The sequence below is a fragment of the Eleginops maclovinus genome, chromosome 18 (assembly GCF_036324505.1).
Source record: "Eleginops maclovinus isolate JMC-PN-2008 ecotype Puerto Natales chromosome 18, JC_Emac_rtc_rv5, whole genome shotgun sequence".
In the NCBI taxonomy this organism is placed as follows: domain Eukaryota; kingdom Metazoa; phylum Chordata; class Actinopteri; order Perciformes; family Eleginopidae; genus Eleginops; species Eleginops maclovinus.
In genome coordinates this window covers 24,184,768-24,205,679 of record NC_086366.1, presented here as the reverse complement: position 1 = coordinate 24,205,679, position 20,912 = coordinate 24,184,768, and the positions used below count along the sequence as shown (strand labels likewise).

Below are 20,912 nucleotides of genomic sequence, written 5' to 3'. Positions count from 1 at the left end.
GGCCATGGGGAGCAACTCAGGATTAAGTATCTTGCCCAAGGATACATCGATATGTTGACTTCTCAGGCTGGGATCGAACCAGCAACCTTCTTGTTGAAAGACGACCGCACACACTCACAGCCACACTCGCCCAGTAGTTGGCCAACTAGGCCTGACTTGCTGTCAGAGTTGTTCTCCATCACAAAAGTGTTGGTTAGGGATGAGTTCAGTGCTCCGTGCAGATGGCTTTGTGGATGGGGCATTAGGAAAGAGCCAGACATAAGTATCACATTAGTCATTGTTGGGACTTACCTACAAAATGGTCACGTGTCAATCAAGTCAATAACATAATTGCATGTCTTTTTCAAATGTTGTAGAAAAATTCCAGAGCAACACTTGAATGAGTTCCACCTTTTTATTTCTACCAAAGCATTTCACTTCACTGTCGTCTACAATAGTAGATTGTGTCATTTGGAAACAGTGAGGAAGGTAACAGATAATGTGTGTCTCCTTTAACTCCTCTGAAGCTAAGAGTACTCTCTCCTCTTCATTTTGAAGCATGAATGCATGTTTTTTCTAATTACCGATAGACGCATGGACCATGCTTTGGATTACCATTGAGAGGGACTGATGCCAAGGGAAGTCATGCTGGAGTCTCTAAACTGCTTCTGTGTACAGGTGATGCCACCCAGCACTAACCACTACAGCATCCACGCAGTGAGCCTGAGCGGGGGTGGAACCAGATGAAGAACAGTTTGAAGATAAGCCCGCCCTGCGATGGAGATCCCTCTGACTGTGTCCGGTATACTTGTGTTGAGATTTTGCTGGTTTGGATTTTAATATTTTTTCTTTCATTTTGATTTGTAAACGTATTGTATTGGACTTTAAATCAATAATGTTAAATTATTTTTCAATTATTTAACTATGATTATTTTAAGTGTACGTTTGTTTTGTTTGTTTTGATTCGCAAGTAAAAAAAAAAAAGCAATGTACGTATCACTACACCTTTTGTGTGTGGTTACTTTTTATCTCTGATTGATTGAAAGATTGTCAGTTTGCACATACAAAGACATCTGATGTGAACAGTGTTGGTTCACGTATCAATTAACACAAGACATACCAATAACACCTAGTAGCTTCGGTTCTAGCAATGTGGTCACTAAACATACCCATTTTGGCAATAAGAGGACGACAATATTTTCACAGTCCTGTTTTATAAATGTTTTGTTGTCTGGAGAAAAATAATATATATAAAGTTGTCTTTTTATTTCTGTGTCAAATTTGAAAAGAAGTGTATAACTGTACCTGGTGTTTAAGTGGTTATAGTGGTTTAGTGAGGGACAGGAAGGGATTACCTGAAGATAGTCCCATCATGCACTGCTGTTTCGCTCCTTACATGCTCTTTGCTAACTGTGGCTAATTTGATACCAGCATATGTGTCTACATTATGAGCTATAGAGAGCTGAAGGAATGAGTCCTTTAACACGAGAATGAGTCCTTTAAACCAGGATTGAGTTAGTATTCTACCAGTTGCGGTTCCCTTGTTCAAAATCAACAGTTTTTTGAACCTGTATTTTGTTTAATGCCTGAAATAAGGTCTGCTGTTAACAAGATGTTTCCCGTTTTGTTCTACGGCATAACATATGTCGTTAAATACTCTCTCCATGTCTGAATCTTTTCTATGTCATTAATACAGCGGTTGCTAGCAAGTGGCCAAATAAGAATACCAAACGCAACCACGACAAACATTAGTCCTCCTTAATTTAGCGCTGGTGTGTATTTTGTTTATAGCTTTTTACTACTGCCTATTACATTAACACCTCAACTGCTATAAAAGTGAAGTTAATATATGAAGCTTATCCAGATGAACAAAACGTGTCAGTATCATAAATCTTTGTTAGCCGCAGATCTTATTTTTTGCAAATGTTGAGGGAGCCTTGGTGATGCTAACTTCTGGGTCTGCCTACGAAATTACGGCCCCACTGCACCACCCTGTAGTGCACCAAATTATGTGACACACAGCTGACGGTCTCTCCTCTCATTCTCTCTGAAGCTCTGTAGCATGAAAACAAATCAATCCAAAGCACACTTGATAGTTTTTGGATTACAAAGATGATTTTTATTTCATATGCTGTAATTGTCCTCACATGTCTGGTGGTTCACATAAAAGGCAATATTTCAAGTTTTGCTACTTGTGTTTGTTACGAGGAGGAAGGAGTGTTGCTTATTACCTCAGTCCTATGAGATTTTCTAACGATGACAAGAGAACCTATTTAAAATTATGACTGGCTAACAAAGTTGTTGCGCTGTCAATAGAGGTAAGGCTGAGAGCAGATTTCATTTGCACATTTAGTGGACTTTTATGTATAACTCAATTTTGGTCAGCCTAACTTGAAAATGTCTGGACATTTATTTACTGTTTTTAATTGTTACAGTTGCTTGCATAACACTGGTTGAAAACACACAGATTTCCATACACGCATTACAAAAAATGTAAAGGAAAATAGGAATGTTGTCTGTAATTTCATGTAAATAGGGATTTGCTATAACTAAAGAATCAACCTTTTTTTAAGTTTTAAATTGATATGAATTGATAAATGTACGCGGTTTTCTTCCCTCTGTGCTAATACAAATATTTTACAAATTACTTTTACAAACTGTGGGAAGCTGAATGCTGGACTGTTTCTATAATGCAGTAATAATCGAAAAAACAAATGTGTAAGTTGTTAATTAAAAAAAGAAACATGTATGTTCCCTTGTATGATTCACATTTCTATGAAGGATTTGTATCAATATTTTTGTGGCTGTTAATGATTCTATAAATAATATCTATATAAATCATAATAATTATATCATGTACTGTATATTCATCCAGTTCTCTCTTCAACATCCTCTACAATAATCTTCAGTTGAGCATTAATGTATTGCAGTAATATATACTAAAGAAAATCTGATGACCTTATATAGGAGTGCTGTCTTTGATACCAGTGTAGTGTGCTATACACAGATGTGTTAACCTTTAAAACTCTCACTTGTTTTGTCTCTCTCACTCTTTCTCCCAGTAACTAGTGGTAGATGTTCTGTAGTTGCAATATTGTTAGCTAGTACTCATCACGTAGGACCAGTAAGGATAGTACCTTCACATTTTCCAGACTCGGAAAAGAAGCGGACATTTGTTTCACGTGGATTTACATTTTTATTTTGAATTTGTGCTGCTCTCATGTGGTTTCAGCAAACCAAAGCTACGGTGGCCAACCCGTGCAAACACGCTACAAACGCCAAAAACACTGACCTTAGGAGAAACACGCTGCAAGTTCAAAATCATCTCAATTTATGAGAACACAACTGTGCCAAAACACATGCAAATTAAGAAATATCTTCACCAACTTAACACATGCGCAGCTTCTAGAGAACATTCACCGAAACTCTGCAAATAAAAAACGCTGCAGATAAAAAGCGATGCACACAGCAGGGACTGGAGCACTTGTTGATGTTTGATTATGTTGATTAGAAAGTTTGCAAACTGTCACTGTCTGGAAACTTACCTAGAGACTTGTGTTGGCTTATTTCAACAATGTGATCGTGTCACTCCTGCTGATATTATTGCAGATATGTTGTAAGCTAGTTAACTAACGTATTAACCTAGCCATTTTAAATATACTGATAAAACACTTACAAATATAAAACACTGTGGGATTTATTCCTGAACGTCAACAAGTCCGAGCTGTGTGCATCACTTTTTAGTGTCCCTGTTTCTGTTGTGTTTTGAACTTTTGGATTCGCAGAGCTATTAGTAAATGCTGCACGTGTGTTGTCATTGTCGAAGATGTTTCTTCATTTGGGTGTGTTTTGGCATATTTTAGTGTTGTTTGTTTTCATTGTATTTGAGGACGCAGCATGTTTCTCCTAATGGAAGTGTTTTGAGCCGTTGTGACGTGTTTACTCCTGTCCGGCCACCGTACAAAGCTCTCATCAGAAGCGTTTCAAGCAAGATCTGCTGTGAGTTGTTCTTCTAAACACGGCATTAATAGAACCCCCACCCTTGAATGTTATAGTAAGGGGGTTTGCCATACTACCTTAAATGCTAATGCTGGATATGCAAAACAAACTTTGATTTGTTATAATTTGAAGTTAACGAGCAGGAGGATTTTATTACTCTGATGAATCAAAAAGCATATTTTTATATAGTTACAACAGTAGTAATAAAGACTGTTATAAATATAACTAATCTGAACGCTGTGTTTTAATGTTTGTATTTTTACTTGTTCAGTACTTTTGAGTTTGAACTCATCAACTCCCAAAACATTTTTTATTATTTTGCTCTTGGATCATGCAAACAGCTCCTACTTTAATCAATGTTAGATTGCCAACCACTAAAGCTTGTTATCCATAAACTCTATAACTGTGGTGAACTGAACTCAAATGCTATATATTATATATAAAATATACCTTAGATCTTCCATAATATATCGGTCAATGCACATTTTACATTATCCTCATATGCCACCTCTTTGCATTTGCATTACGGGCGTCAAGTAAAGTCAACTGAATTATATTTATACATCCCAAACAATCTAATAGAGACAGTAGTAATCCTAGTGGGTTTTTCTTTGTGCTATGGCGTCACAGTAGGAGATGTGGCAGTAGCCATTCTTTGTGGACTTTGCATGTGCTTCCATCCACCCTCCTCCTCCTCCCTCTGCGGAGTGCGTTTCTCTTTAAGAGCATGTCTCCAAATAGCGTCATTTTTCAATTCTTTCCAATGAGAAGTGGGTGCATGTCGCCACATGTGGTTTAATTGCCATACGCAGATTGTCCTCCTCGCTCTACGACTGTCAGACTGAGCGGTGACTAGCTTATTCATACAAAGTGTGAGAGCAAGAATCTTCTGGAGGGTTTTAATTGTGGAAAACGATGTTAAACTAATATGTAGTATTTAGAATAGATAAATAGATCATTATAAAGGCAAGCAGGCAAAGCTAGTCTAAAAAAACAGTTATAAGTTATCATTGTCACAGAACATTAAAATAAGTGCTGAGAGCATTTTTTATGGAAAAACTGGAGGGTTGTTCATTGACATGAAATACATCAGTAAATAACCCATTGATAAATGTCTGAAGCTTGAATGTTTTTTAAAAGTGGCGGCTGCTAACAAGTTGCTAGAGGAAGCCACTAAACGTCATCACTCCAAACATTAGCCGCTGTTAGCTTAGCGGTGTGAAGTCAAGCGTCCGTGATGCAGTTTCTTTTATAGCCTAACATTAGCTTTTTACTTCTAGCAATTGCTTTATGCTTATAAAAGTGGTGTTAATATGTGAAAATGATCCTGCTAAAACATGTTTGGCACAGATCTATACTACCCCATTAGTTTAAGGCAGGAGGCCCCTTGCATTGCTAACTTACGAGACGGCCTACAATAATATGTCATCATTACATCTTCTACAATGCAACGGTTTCAACTATCTTAGCAAATTGTCCACTCATGATATATATGCCTACATTATGAAATTGTTCCAGACAGTTCATTGTGTGTCACAACTGTCACACTAATCTGCACCTGTCTACGCCATTAGATACAGTGTTATTAAAGTAGGAGTTGTTTGCCCTTTTCAAGTAGCTGATCCAGGTCCACATGTCTTGATTTGAACTCATATCTCGCACTTTAAGGTAGCATGGCTCTGTTGTTGCTGTACGTAAATATTGACAGCAGTTTACAGCTAATGAATGTTAAACATCTTGTTAGACAAGTTCATAACTGTTGACTAGGAAAAAAAGAACATTCTACCGTGAAGTTTTGGGAATTTTTATTGTGAGTGTACTACTTTATCCACTTAAACTTGAATCTTGAGGCAAGTGCTAGGTAATGGCCAACTTCACAGCTTGTCCCTGAAATGGAGCCTGCTGGTAGCTTCACACTCATGTACACACAGATCCGAGGCTTTCCGCATGTGGATGAACAGCTTTATGTATAGCCAACACTTGCAGCTCACTTTTTCCAATACTGCAAAATAAATGATACTTAAAAAAGGTAAGGTACAATAATAATTGAGTTTAGTGTGCCTACAGTCGCACAACTCTGATGTAAAGGTTTCATGTTCTCAATCATCAGTGTCTCATCATGTTGCAGTAGATTCTTGTCCTTCATCTGGAGGTTTTCTGATTGCCTTGCCCATACCTACCACTTGCCCTTTTTTTTTTTAGTGTTAACAGACTTTTTACCATGAGAGCTGACTGAATGGACTGACTGTCTGAAAACATCTTTCAGGTCTTCTTGTAGGGCTTGCTCAAGCCCTGCTGTAAAAACAATAAAAACAACAAAAAAAAAAGTGGGGTGTCTCAAATCCCAGATGTGGAAAGTATAATTTTGTATTTGTATTTTCAAATAATGATAATAAAACATGTTTGTGAAAGCTTTCCATCCTCTACTCTGGTCCAGAAATCAATGTGTTTGTCTAAAGAATGAAATAAAGCTGTTTTCAATCAGTTACCTAGTGTTTTTACTGCTGGAATGATGTTAGAATAAAATATTCATGATATTCATTCATTAAGAAAACAACACATCACAATCAGTTCCTCTTGCAAAAGTATGATTAGAACAAGCAAACAAAATCAAACCTGGACATAATCATTTAAAACTAATCCTATGCAGTCTTCAAATGTTGTTGTCCTAACATCATCTATGCTCCCCTCTTGTTGTATTCAAAACTTTACGAATTCAAAATAAATGCAACCCAAACGATTCTTTATGTCAATCGGCAGAAAAATTGGCCACACAGTGCCAAACGACACCCTTTAGCTATTGTAAAATAACTGAAACTCAGACCACGGCCTCAAACACACTGCAACACATTGTTGTTATCAATGACTGAGTCAGGGATACTTCGCACTGAGCTGTTAGTTATAGCTAAAAGAACATTGACGGGTCTTCATGAAGTAATTGTATTACTTTCACTCAAAAATATTCTGTTCTACTCATGGAGGTATAAATAGAACTAGATACAACGTTTGGTGCGGGGCCCCGTTCATTCCTATGAGAGTTGCTTAGTGACATATGTACCCAAAAAGGCCTGACTCTCGGAAGCAAAAATATCCGGATCATCTCTGCATCCATTGAGCCCACAGAGCATTCACACTTGTGTTTTAATAAAGCCTCACCTCCAACCAGCTCCAGGACCTATTCAAGTGTTTGTACTGGGTAACTGATATACTGATACTTCCTGTGGGCTTGGTTATACTGCATTGCGATGGCTAGAACTAAGGGAACGATGACAGCACTGTACCAGGTTTCATAACTGTCCAAATCTGTTCAAAGTTTATTTTCCATTAACCAGCCTTTAAGCACCCATACTGTGTTCCCTCCTCCTGTCTGTCTTCTTCTGCTGATTTCTCTGAGTCTTCTAACCTTTTTCCTTCTCTTGCTTGTCTTCCTGTTCTTGTTCACTTATTCTTTCCTTTGTTTGGGTTGGTTTAGCGACCATGAATCCAAAGTTCTGTGCTCTCGACAAATAGAAAAATGAATATTCAAACAGAATTCCACTGTGTTTTCTAATGGAGGAGAACTAATGTGTTCTTTTTTTAGCCACAGCTGACCGTAAATTGTCCGAACATGTTCTGCCAAGGGATATGACTGCACATAGTCCATTGATCAGAGCGTCCTTAGCAGCGGTCCTTAGCAGCGGTCCTTAGCAGCGGTCCTTAGCAGCGGTCCTTAGCAGCGGTCATTAGCAAACTAGAGAATGTCCAAATTGACCAATCAAGTGTTCAAACAAGCTGTGTAATAATAACAAATAACAAACATAGCAGAATAGTTGCCAATACACATAAAGTGGCTGTAGGGCTTACACACTATAACTAAAGAAATTAAACATATTTTACTCTTGGTTTGAAAAGGAAGGGAGAACAGCATATCTTAACTCTCCCCTGGACAAGCAAGCAAACCATCCATCACTGCCTACAGAAAGATAAGTGTCTGATTTAGGCTTGTTTTGTGTGTCTACATTGAGTCAGTTCAAACATGGTGTTTAGCATCTGTATTAACAGTGGGCAATGCTATAATAGATATGCACTAAAATGCATTTGGTTTCCTCTATGTAAAAATGAAGTCATGGTTACATTGTGACTTGTCTCCCAGCCGACTCAGTTTTCACACCGGGCATCAGCTGACTGAAGAGGACCAATTAAAAAAGGTTGAAAAATGACTGCAGGTGCAGGAAGGGCTCTTGAGAACTCATTTGGGCTCTCCAGTGTTCATTTAAAGCACGCTGCTTCTGTCATGTAGCTGTGGATGTGTATGAAGGCTTTTATTATAACTAGGGCTCTGAGTGTCACCATACTCCTGCAGCCAGCCGTCAGCCGGTCTCTAGGCTCTTTGTGATCCTGCTTTTCACCAATCAGCAGTCAATGATAATGTCATACTGACTGTTTGTTTTATTCATGGTGACATTAGTTTCTTATAAAAACATGCACATACTGTTTTTCCTAATTATTCACAAAACCTATATGAGTCAGCTGAATCTCTGAAAAAGGGTCATAGTAAATGGATGCTTTTCAACAGCAATATATTTAAACAAATCAGGCTTTAAAGAGAAGCATAAAGCAAGGTTTGAATCATCATTCATAATTAATTTAGAAACCCCTTTTTTTCTGATTCATTACCCCATTGAATTTGTGATATTTCAGTAAGGGGGAAACAACAGAAGTGATGTGCAGACGTCCACTGAGAGATATCAGCTAGACAGGTAGAGATTTGTGCGACCACCTCAACTTCAGACTCGAGTAAAAAGGCAGCTTTAATTGTCAACTTGGAGAAGCAAAGAAAAGAAATGACAGATCCAATTGAATTGGTTAACAGAGAAAAAAGGAGAGGGCCCTGATCCCATGAGGAGTTAACAAGGTTCTGACTTTGACCCTCTTCAAGTCACGCTGTAAGTGTAAGCTGTAAGGTCTTTGAGTTAGAATATTATTAGGGACCGTTTGAGGGCCGCAGAAACCCAGTTTTTGGAGGATATAAAGGAGGATATGGTGGTTGTGTCGAATGCAGCGGAAAGGTCCAAAAGAGAAGACAGGGAGGCAGCTCCTCAGAGGCAGCAGAGAGCCCATTCTCAGAAAACAGAGTAGTACAGATCAGGAAGGTCGATGAAGATAAGATCCAGCGCCAACTCATAAACCCCTTTCCCACCAAACCAGTTCCCATTTAGGTTCAGTGCTTGTACTTTTTCTGGTTCGGAACTGGTTTTTATTTTCTTCAGTTGTGTTTCCACTGCCCAGTACCCGACTGGTGCTGTGTCATGACATCATCGTTTACATTGCTGATTTTTTCAACAACGCCAACAACAACAACAACAATGTGGTACTGCGTTGGGTCGAATCTGATGTTGCTATTGATCATACGAAGCCAGATTCAATTAAAGAACGACTTCTCCAACGTTATACTCTTTCCCAGAGTGCAGTGCTTCATTGTTTATTAATGTGGTTAAGTGGCCTGGCCCTCGAACCGCTTTGGTGGGAAAGGGGCAATAGACACAAATCGTACACTTTGTATGCGGCAGGGTTTGCACGACATTACTGACCAAAAGGACGCGGCACATGCCTGCAACAGGGACACTTTTCTCCCAGGGGGAAATTATTGGTTTTCATGCACACTTCAAAAATATGAAGGGCAAACTGCAAGTCTGAACATGCCCATGAACTTTGAGCTTTAATTTGCCTGTTTTCCCAGACAAAAACGTGTGACCATCCGCATGCAATTGATGCATGGTGTCAAGTAGTTTTCGATATACTGTATGCCCACATCTTCTGGATACCAATTTGGTTTCAATCCAAGCCTTAGCTTAGACAAACATGTCATATTAATCCTGCTTTATCATCTCAGAAACATTTTAATAATTAGACCATTTTTTTCTCCCAATAATCTGGAAACTGTTATCCACACCTTCATCACCAGTCGATGCTGTTTAAGAAAAAATTAAGAAAGCCCTCTCCTGTCCATAGCCTATGGAAACTCTACTGCATGGGTCTTATCTCAGGCTCGGAAATACTGTATGACCACAGCACACCGATTTTGCCTCCTTTTCACTGGCTTTTGCTCTACCCAATTGATTAACCAACTTTTTTTTTCAGGGTAATTAGTTCATTTAAATGTATTCAACAAATATATTTAATTATTTTTAGTAATGGACTACCGCCCAGTACCCTCTTCAATCTGTAAGGGTTTTGTTACGCTGTTTTTTAAAGGGATTGTTCTCCTTACTGAAGCAGATGATATCACAGAACTTAAGCTCTCAGAAATATACGAACATAGTCCTGAAATATTTCAATCAGCCCCTTCTCAAGCACCCTGCTGCACGAGTCTCCATCAGTTGATTACGGGGCCTGGCTGTCTGCGTGTCCCGTGTGGGCCTCTATGCTGGAGCAATTACATCCAGCTCCCCATCACTCCCCGTCTCTTGCTGCACAGTGGAGGAATATTTCAGCCAGACCTATGAGGCATCCCACTCATCTTATTACACACACTCAAATCAGCCCCGTGTTATCACCTGATACTACCTGCTATCACAAAGCACACTAATTATTGGTTCCAATCAGCCAGCACAGGAGTGAGCTCTCCACAGACTCCTGAAGCTTGGCTATGAGCAGGTCTTTATCGTAGAGAAGGTGTGGTCTGTGATTCTTCATACTATGTCATTTCGATGTCCATTTATGTAGTCTAACTGGCAGTGACACATGTTTTATTGATTATTTCAAAAGAATGGAGGTAGCAAATCCCTGGAGTGGTTTTGATGCTAACCAACTTTGAGAGTAAAAGAACTGAGAGCCACCGTTTGCTTTTTGCTTTTTTTGTCCTACTGCCACTAACACCGTCACGGCAAACTGTTGCTACCAGCCTTGTATTTTTTTTTTAAATGACAATAAATACAGACCACAGTAATGTGAATATTACTTTAAAATAATTATACATTATCTGAAAAAAAACCATCATACAATCTCCAGGGAGAAGTGCTTTAAGACTTTATGGATCTAAGATTATCTTTCAAAACATGATCATATATTGACGAGAAAATGTTTTCTTGACTGTTTTATGTCCTCTAGTTGCTCTGCTTCGATTCCATGTTATTTTTGATGAAGAGAAACCTTCACTTGATGCTAAAGTAGCTAACGGCTAATAGCTGAAAGAGGGATGGAGAATAATTGACAGTGGGCTTTGTTAACAAACTCATCAGCTGTACTCCAAAACATACAGCTCCGGGAAAAATGAAGAGACCACAGAAGCATTATCAGTTTCTCTGGTTATACAATTTATAGGTATGTCGTTGAGTTTTTCGTTGTATTCTATAAACTACTGACAACATTTCTCTGTGTTGGAATTCAACAAACACTGGAATGGCTGCCACACATGCGAGAAAAGAGTGGTGTCTTAATTTTTCCGGAGCTGTATATCAGAAATATAGTGTTTATGGCTGTAATCAAAAGTGTAATAGCTTAAAGAGTTTCAGTGACAAGTCCTCAGAATTACCATCCTCTCTGACTGCCTACGTCAACAAGGGTAGACCATGTGGGATCAAATCTTTGCCAATCTTTTTCTAAACTAATGCACCTCTTCTCATGTTTGGTTCTAATGTAAAGTTGGCTCTGTACTTGTAAGTGCAGTAACTCCCAAATACCTTCCTTTAATAGCACTTCTTCTCAAGGAAATAGTCAGGTTGAAATCTGATCTTGGTAAAAGCCTACATTAAATATTGATTAGAAAGAAAAGACATCCGGCTTCAATACAGCAGTAGCTCTGAAATGTTTCATCTGCTTCATCATGATATATGCAGTGGTGTATGACAAGCAGGGGCTCGATGGGACTTGACACCCAAGTCAATTTGGACTTGTTATGCACATCTGTAGGAGTGATCTGGGAAGCCAGCACCCACTGTTGCATCAGCACCTACAAAGCGCCTACAAATAAGACTTACAGGCTTTCTAATCAACATTAAAACTGTCCCAAAAATGTATGTCTTATCAAACAATCGAGAGCATTGAAAAATAAAAAATCATACACAGAGGCGGGCCACAGTAAATGCACAGAGGATACCCTAACAGAAGACCGTCCATCATCTGTCAGGCACATCAACATTTATCTGTCCACCCGTGACTCCCTGTCATACAAGGCAACTTCCATTGATCATTGTCATGGCAACGGCCTTTGTAACGAGACAGCCCAGCGGCCTGTCAGACCTTCCACTGTGTCCAGGCTCCTTTTGTTCCTCTCCTAAACCATAGGCAGATAAGATTATCCCTGACAACCTCAGGTCAGCCGCCAGCCACAGACCAAAGCCACATGTAGATGGTGGCAAAAGGAAAAGAGATGTGACAAAACTCTTTGAGGATCTGGATTTTTATTCCGATATGGCGATGGACATTTAAAAAGGTTAATAAGCCTTTGGAAAGCGCACATCCCAAAGTCTGCGGTTCTTTGAAGACAAGTGAAAAATCAAAGCAGGATAGACAACAATAGTGCCAAAATCATTATTGATAAAAAAAAAATGGATTTCTTTCCCTAAAACCTATTATGCTTGTATCATCATCACAGAATCTGAAACTCTTGAACAATTGATGATGTGTCTAAAAGTGGATGGCAGAGGAAATGAACAAAAGGACAGCAAGATAGAACACTGATGGATTCAGATGAGGTAACATTATTTATTTAAGGATATAATTATTAATGGCTCCTTTATCATTGTCTCTTTCCTGTGATGGCATCAATATTTAATGTTACTCATTGAAAGAAATGGAAAAAATATAATGTATTTCACGTCCAGTGACACAAATTCTAAAAATTGAACACCAAAAAGGTTTCGATGGTAATCCTGGAGGTTTTAGGAATACCTGAAATAGCTGTGTCAGTCGTTCTAGTTTAGCCTTGTTTTTTTCCCTGTTTCTTTTCTTTTTGTATGGTGTGTGTGTAGGAATCTACCCTACGTCATACAGGTCAGAATCGTTATTAGTAAGTGTTATGCTGGATGTGCTGCCCAAAAGGACCTGAGGAAGTAAGGCTTTCCCTTTCATTGCAGCGACAATAAAGCAACATCTGTTCTTCCGTACTCAGCCTCAAGCAATACTCTGGCAGCAACAAACTCCCAATGCTTCCAGCCTCCTCTCCAGAACCAACCGCTACCAGAGTCTGGACCAGCAACTCAAAGGGGGTCCACCAAATGCTAATCAATTCAGTAATTTCCCAGACAGCTCCTTCACTTCCGTCTAGAATGGTTCTCCAGATAGACGAAGGACATCCAAACAGCCAGCAGTGTTGCTTTAAAGTGAAATTGAAAGAGGGTCAATGGTTTGCCAAGATACCAAGAATGCTTTCGTAATCATGTCTACGTAATCAAAATGTATGTAAGTTGCTTTTGTAAAGATGATGGGGGTGAGCACTGTATAACACTTTGCCCTGCAAAATGTTCAATGTTATTAAGTTTGGTTGAGATCCGGTGTATTTATTTTATGTTAGAGTGTATCAGAAGGAAGTGTTCAGTCATAAAGTGTAATAGTATGTTTTGTCATCCTAAAACAGGCCAAACATACCCACCAATGGAGTGGTGCAGTGATGATGTGTTTAGGCCGACCCTCGACAAACAGCAATTTAATTTAAACGTTGGATTTTGGAATTTTGCAGTAAATACGATCTGTGGCAAACAAACATTTAAACTTAAATGTTTTGTTCAGCAGCACAACCTCCACATATTAACACCACTTTCATATTTCAGTCAGACAACTCACATGTTCCTTGATGTGTTTATCAAAAGCAGCATATAGTTTGAGTTTGGCATCTAGGCTCAGGCCTCATCACTTCACAGATTTATATAGAACATTGAGTGATGATTAGATAACTATCTATCCCCCACAGGTGAGCAGCAGCAACGTGGAAACTGCAGCAGCATTAGCGAGACAGAGGCAGAGGCAGGCATTTTAGGCAGCTTCAAGAGAGCGGTAAGTTAAAGAGATAGTGTTTGGTTGGTTGTCAGAGGTGTAAATGTGCCTCCCGTACAAATGTATCATTGATGCTCGAGTTGAATGCTTAGCTTGCAGGCTTCGTCCCATTAGTTGAAGCGTAAACGCAATTGCCAGAAGTAAAGAGCTAACGTTAGGCTATAAACAAAGTACAACACGGTAGCATCACGTCAACACCGCCAAGCTAAAGGCAGACCCCAGTTCAGCGTGATTATGTTTAGAAGTCTCCTTTAGCTTTTTTGCAACTACTGTTTTAATGAGACATAGAAGCTTTGGACATTTATGTTGAAATCAAAACATGAACAACTTAAAAGCTTGTGTTACCACAGACCTTATTTCACACATCTAACCAAAATCACTTAATCAAAAGTTTGGCTTCAAGATCAGGGAACCGCAGTGGGTAAAATGCTGACTTCCATCCTTCATCCATCACTCTATATTCTCTAGCCAGGTTTTTATGTTGTGTACTTTGAAATGTTTGGTTTAACGATATGTGGTCTTGTGTCTCATTCCAAGTCAGAAATACTTTTACAAGAGCAAACTGCATTGACACTCATCTCAATCCAATGGCAGATTTTTTTTAGATATTAAAAAATAAGTCTGAATATGAGATGAAATGACTTGTAAAGACGGATTGGAAATCACACTTGGATGAGCAGAACAACTTTCAGGGCATATCGCTGAGAACCCTGAGACCTCTGACTGTGTCTACACCCCCCACACCCCTCCCTCCACCCCCCCACCCCACTCTGTGGAACGCAGTGCTGTGACTGTAGCATCTGCATAATGCATCCTGTGGTATTTGCCATGACTGGCTGTGGTTGTCGGGTGAAGGGACAGATGCCTGCCAGTCATCCAAGGCGCAGCGTGACATTTGTTCCTCTCCAGTTGTCATGGGGACTCATCAATGTATTCAGTCTGCTGTTATCCAGGGCCTGTTTGGGGGGGGGGGGCGTGACACTGCAAATCCTACCCTTGAAACCTCTCTCCATGAGTGACCGTTCCACTCCTGTGAATTTACCACTTTCACGCCTCTTATTGTTTCATTTCTCCTGCACCTGGGCCACCGCGAGGACAGGGCCGCTGGAAGGGACGTCAGGAGAACACACATCTCATCCAGCAACAGTATAACATTACACACCACACACACACACACACACACACACACACACACACACACACACACACACACACACACACACACACACACAGCGGTGGAATGTACATTTTCTCGAGTACAACTTTATAATACTTCAGGTGTATGTAGTGGAGTAAAAGTACAATATTGCCCTCAAATATGTAGTGTATTAGAATTATAGAGAAGGGTTAGATGAACATACTCAGGTAGGTACCTCAATTGTGCATAAGTGCAATACTTAAGTACATTTACTCCATTACATGGCTTTTCTGAATAATACTTACATTAGAAGATATAGAATAGAAACTTTGGCTGTAGGGGCTTCAGTGGTTCACGTCCCGATCAAAAAAGAGAAAAAGAAAAGTAGTGAATTGGTAGCTGGAGGGGTGTCAGTCAGTCCCCCTGGTTAATATATGCATGTGAAAACTGAATTTCCCCCTAGGCGTATTAACAAAGGTTCATCTTTTTCTTCTTCGTGTACTGCATCTTGTAGTCTATTATTACGTGAATTTGAACAAGAATAGGTTGATTGCAGAATCACAGGCCCGGGTGTTTAGAGTGTCTCGCTAATAATGCCAAGCTCCAAGTACCTTATTACCTTTACATTTCCCAGCTGTGGGACAAATAAAACAACTCTGATTTCTGATTTTGAGGTATAAGTGTGTCTCTGCTTCCCCCTAGCGGACTGATCACGGACATTTTCTCTGTAGTGCCTCCTCAGCCTGCAGCTTTCTCAGCCAAATCGATATCTCATCATTTGTACAGGAATACTTAGGGCTTAAAGACCGCATGAGCCCCAAGATCCTTGACCACATGTCCTCTTTATGTTCCACTGTCTCTAAGTGTGCATTAGTCAGTAACTCAGCTGACTGTGACACGCCGCTCTAAGCAGGTTGACTGAAGGCTTCATTATAACCCTTTTCCAGTCTGTGCAACCCCTCAAAAGTAAAAAAATAATAATAATTATATAAGAGGGAGCCTTATCTAAAAAGCTACTGTTTGATTTGTTTTTTAGATGAGGGGGTGGCCCTCATCTAAAAAACAAATTAATTTTTTAATTTAAGGGTGGGTTAGGGTAAGGGTCTCCCCGAAACGTAACGTTATATAAGGATAATCCCTGATGTCCGGAACTAACTTTATAGGAGCAGGGACCCTTATATAAAAAGTCAACCTATCAAATAAGGGGGTATCCTCATCTTAAACATTAGTTCTGGACATAAGGTGGAGAGGACCCACACTACACAAAGGTGGAAAACAAAGACACATGATCATTCACATTGTGCACTGTCTGCCCTCCACGTAATATTACAGCTGTCATTTAAAGTCAGTGGCATGTAATTATTGTGCTTTAAGGCTCCATCTACATGATGAGGAGATATCGCAAGGACCCAACAAATGTGCATCGCTTTATCGAGACCGGTATATTTGAATATACTGTGAATGAAGAAAAAAGCATGCAATTTCATCTGCTGATATTTTTGTGTAAAGAAAATAAGTTGTGTTTTGTGTGTCCAAACATGTTAAATATTAAAGAACATTTACTGGCAACCGTCTGTTGTGTGACCTTAAAAGGTGCGAATGATATTCTGTAGTTTAACAGTTTAAATCTTAGCCTGGATTCTAATGGATTTGTTTTTTTACGGCGACCTACAGTATGGCCTATGGGTATTTTTTGTACATTGTTTCTATCTATATTATTTTTTTTAAATAATGCTCAGTACACATTATCTTTATATGTTATCTTGTATACGCCTCAAATGACTGTCTTCCTCTCGTAAGTCTTTATGCCTCAAAGATATTTGCAATATCTAGTCTTTTTCAAAACGTTTTTCGAAAGTGGGCTTAAAAAATGCGGACTGAGTTTTTTTTAGCAATAAAGACTAAACATGATCAACCAGGTGCAACTGTGTTGTTCCTCTGATAAAAGGGGAGACATAATGTGTTGTTACCTCAGACCCTAGATTGACACTGTCTAATTGATCACATTTCAACACTGTGACATTGTTCGAAATACATAATAATAATAATGTGAGAACTTTTTAGTTTCATCTTTATTACATATTAAAAAATCATTAAAAGCCATGCATTCTTTTAACCTTTCACAGCTGAATGAAGTGAAAGAGTGAATCCAACATGCTAGCAAAGTCGCTTTAATTGTATCTTTCATTTCACAGTTACATGATTAAACACATACATATATAAACAAATATAACATGTGCTTGGACTATTTCCAACCACAGGATTTAAAGATCCATTGATCTTAGACTAACGGCATCCTGCTGGTGGCGCAGTGTCCTGTGGAAAGTCACCTTAGTTTAGGAAACATGAAGCTGACACCCACAGCTGCGGCGGATAAAGCCGTTTCCCCAAATGAACATCACTTTCAGACGAGCAGCAGAGCCAGAGTTTCTCAAAGTCAAACATCATATCTGCTGAGGTCTATGTTGTGTGTGTGTTTGTGGTGTCTGCAGTGTCTGTAGTCTCCTCGCTGCCAGCCCCGACTGTCTGCTCCTCCGCTGACATGTCTGTTAGCCTCGACTCCCTGGACTCTGCTGACACCTGCAGGAAAAAGGCAGAACTGTAAGCATGTGCTCATCCGGCGCAGCATTAATGAAAATTAAGTATTCCTCAGAAATTGGGTACGGTACCCATCTTCGTGTTAGGATTAGCTATTCCACACAGAAGTGACGCACAGTGTAAAATTATGATTGGGTAATTGTTTGAACAATAAAATTCTTTATTAACTGCAGTATCACACTGGATGTCTACTGTCCTTCAAAGGATTCAAAGGCTTTATTCTCTTCCCTTGAAGGATGAGGTTGTAATTCATTGTGTTTCGGTGGCTGCCTTATGCTGCTTCCACACTGGATGCTAAGCAACATTTTAATGTGGCATAATTACATATCAAGTCAATGCAAAGACACCAATAGACACAAATTCGCAATGGTGTTGCAAATTCCAGAGCATATGATGTTAATGAAACTAAATTCCCGTAATTTGCAAGTGTTAATTGTGTGGAGATTATCCTCCTGTCACCTCTATCATACTCATGTTGGTGAATCAAAAATCTGGAAAAAAATATCATTTTTTTTGTGTATGACACGTTTTTATTTTGGGTCTGGACTGTAGCTTAGCCTAGCCTAGCTTTTATCAACTTGATCTATGGTATATGTGGTATCTACATGGATAAGCCCCGCCTCCTCTTTGGTGCATCTAGTTTGAGGTACATGAGTTAACACAATTGATGCCCCGATCAAACTCATGCACTTAATGTGGGGGAAAATGTGGTTTGTCAGGTCTGAAAACACAATTAGTTAGTACTTTAAGGAAGGACTCTTACAGAGGGAGCTCCTCTCTTTTTCAGCGTGATGCCTTCTGCGAGTAATGCCTTCCCAGTCTCCTCAAACAGAGCGGCCTCCTCCAACTCACCGCGGCTCTTTAACTCCATGTACTTGTCTACGAACCTGCGTGAGAGAATTACAAACACTTAATAACACAGGCATGGAAACAATATGGTTATTGTGTAGCATGCAGTTGTCGTTTTTATGTTACTCATACATTTTTTCAACCTTACACTTCACAATTACACCATAGATTCTGGCATTACATAGAAACATAAACAACCAGATTCTTTAGACACTTAATATTTGAAACCCCTTTTATGACCTGAAAGTTACTTCATGCATGTTATGTTTTCTTATAAATCACTTTCAAATGATAATTACAGAATTAACCAGAAGGGGGAAAACCTACCTCTGAGATGTAGAAACAAAGTCTGGCTTGTGAAGCAAAAAGGACCGATAACCCGACCCATAATGCTCAAAGAACTTCCTGAAAGACAAAAAGCATGTATGGCCTTCATTAATTAAAAACATTTATTATTTTTTTGTATAGAAAATCAGTGGACAGAGTCTCTGATAAAACATTGATTCACTTTTTCTTTTCACAACATTAACAAAAAGAGCATGTCGGTGGTATGGAAGCATTGCTGCTTTTCGCTACTGTGAGGACTTGACTTACGCTCTGATTTCGTCCTCTCTGTAAAAGATTTCAGGCACTGGTTCCTGCTTCTTAGTGGCGGTCCTGGTGTGTGGCTTCACGTAGAGTGGCTCCTTCTTGGGTGGAAACGCCTCGTATACGTCGAACCAGATGGGTTTCTGTGATGGCTTTATGACCCCAGAGCGCATAAGATCTCGAACCCTGAGGGAAAATGGAGTTAAATAGTGAATTAAATGAGTAGAAAATCTAGTACCATAAATAGCCATATTTTCTGACATTGTCACTAATCAGGCCAACTAAGGACAAATATTGTCCTTTTTTTTTAATAGCTTAATACAAATGACACGAAGAGATGCTTACACAACTTTCCCTTTTTTTTACCTTAAATAAATTCATTCATGACACAAATTATTCAGACATACATCTTCATTTGTGATAGTGTTTTTTCATATCACATAAACACTGTAGCACTTAACATCAATGAATTAACCCTTCAATAAATGTAATATTTGCCAAGCAATATTAAGTGTTATTTTTATCCAACTAAATATAGTGACATAAAAGAAAATGAATAAGACAATTCGGTTACATTCCGTTCGTTGTAACACCTGTATTGATGGTGACAATTGAATTCTTGTCTTTCTGTGATTTTTTATTATTTAAACCCAGATTTGTCATTGTATTGAGCAGTAAAAGGGATAAGTTTAAGTTTAAAGGAGGTTTCTGACCACTTTTAAACCATGTTTTTAAACACCAACATGACTGCAGTCTTGGTCGCATGGATATGATGTCATCACCCTGTATCCTTAAACTCCTGTGACCTGACATGTTCTTCAACCTAATTATTTTATCATTTGCCTCTTTTGGCACTGTTTCTTACATATTTATTCACAGTCCGTGTTCCCTCAGCAGCATTAATGTCCGGATGTAATTCCTGCTGAATAAACTTAACACCGCTGCCGAAGGACAGCAGATTATACTTTACACTGACTGCAAAAACCCGAATGTGCTCAATGAAACAGCGTGTATTATGTTTTATAACCATGACCCAAACTGCATCTGTGCTAAATCAAACTTCAGACAACATTGCTCTTGATAAGATGGCTTTCTATGGGTCAAGGATATGGCTAATAGTGTTAGCTACCTAGCTTCCACACGCTTATAGCACAGGGTAAATGGCCGATCTCTTACCGGGAGTAAACGGTTCCAAACCTCTCCAGTCTGCTGCCCGCCATTTGTGTTTGTTTACTGACAGCTTTACAACTGTAACATTGAATTGTCTACATACACAACTAGATCTCCGGTGGGATCTTTTTTATTTTTGAAATAGTGTTCTTCTTCGTCCTTTCCTACTTCTTCTATGGCTATATAGGTAGATCAAAAACAACTTTTAAAGTGCATAGCACCACCTACTGGATGTGTAGTACAATGGTATCTGAATTATTATTTATAAAAAACAACAACAAACACACATGGAGAGAGAGAGAGAAAATATATTTAAGGCTGTTGCTCAGACTTTGATCCCCATCCCCTGTAGTCAGCATGACCCCTGGGAAAGATACTCAACCCCAAACTGCTCTCGTAAGCAGGACAGGCATTTACAGTAAGGGCGTGTGAGTCACTTAATAAACATTAAATGACATGTAATGTAATGTAATGTAATGATTATCCACACACACACACACACACACACACACACACACACACACACACACACACACACACACACACACACACACACACACACACACACACACACACACACACACACACACACATACACACACACACACACTACATATAC

The 20,912-nt window shown here is 39.2% G+C and overlaps 2 protein-coding genes across 5 annotated transcripts in view; one reads left to right on the top strand and one right to left on the bottom strand.

Annotated features, from left to right (window-relative positions):
• Positions 1-6,462, top strand: part of LOC134879964 (RNA-binding protein Musashi homolog 2-like) — a 141,699-nt gene extending 135,237 nt beyond the window's left edge. For all 4 annotated transcript variants that reach the window (XM_063906580.1, XM_063906581.1, XM_063906577.1 and 1 more), the window contains one exon: positions 658-6,462. In XM_063906580.1, the coding sequence (XP_063762650.1) occupies positions 658-726 (69 nt within the window). In that variant the 3' untranslated portion in view covers positions 727-6,462. The remainder of the gene's footprint in view (positions 1-657) is intronic.
• A 10,680-nt stretch (positions 6,463-17,142) lies between these two features.
• mrps23 (mitochondrial ribosomal protein S23) lies at positions 17,143-20,500 on the bottom strand. The gene is made up of 5 exons (XM_063906289.1): positions 20,300-20,500; positions 19,130-19,309; positions 18,863-18,940; positions 18,450-18,573; positions 17,143-17,668 (listed from the first exon to the last, which is right to left on the bottom strand). Exons 1-5 carry the CDS (start codon positions 20,341-20,343, stop codon positions 17,549-17,551), a joined length of 546 nt encoding a protein of 181 aa, XP_063762359.1. The 5' UTR covers positions 20,344-20,500; the 3' UTR covers positions 17,143-17,548.
• Positions 20,501-20,912: the final 412 nt, after the last annotated feature.

Bases quoted from the DNA above. Each gene is read 5' to 3' on its own strand.
- mrps23 (XM_063906289.1), bottom strand. From the start codon at position 20,343: ATGGCGGGCAGCAGACTGGAGAGGTTTGGAACCGTTTACTCCCG. The intron at 18,941-19,129 runs GTAAGTCAAGTC...TTTGTCTTTCAG, and splicing joins AGAGAGGACGAAATCAGAGC to GAAGTTCTTTGAGCATTATG. The intron at 18,574-18,862 runs GTAGGTTTTCCC...TCTCTCACGCAG, and splicing joins TTTGTTTCTACATCTCAGAG to GTTCGTAGACAAGTACATGG.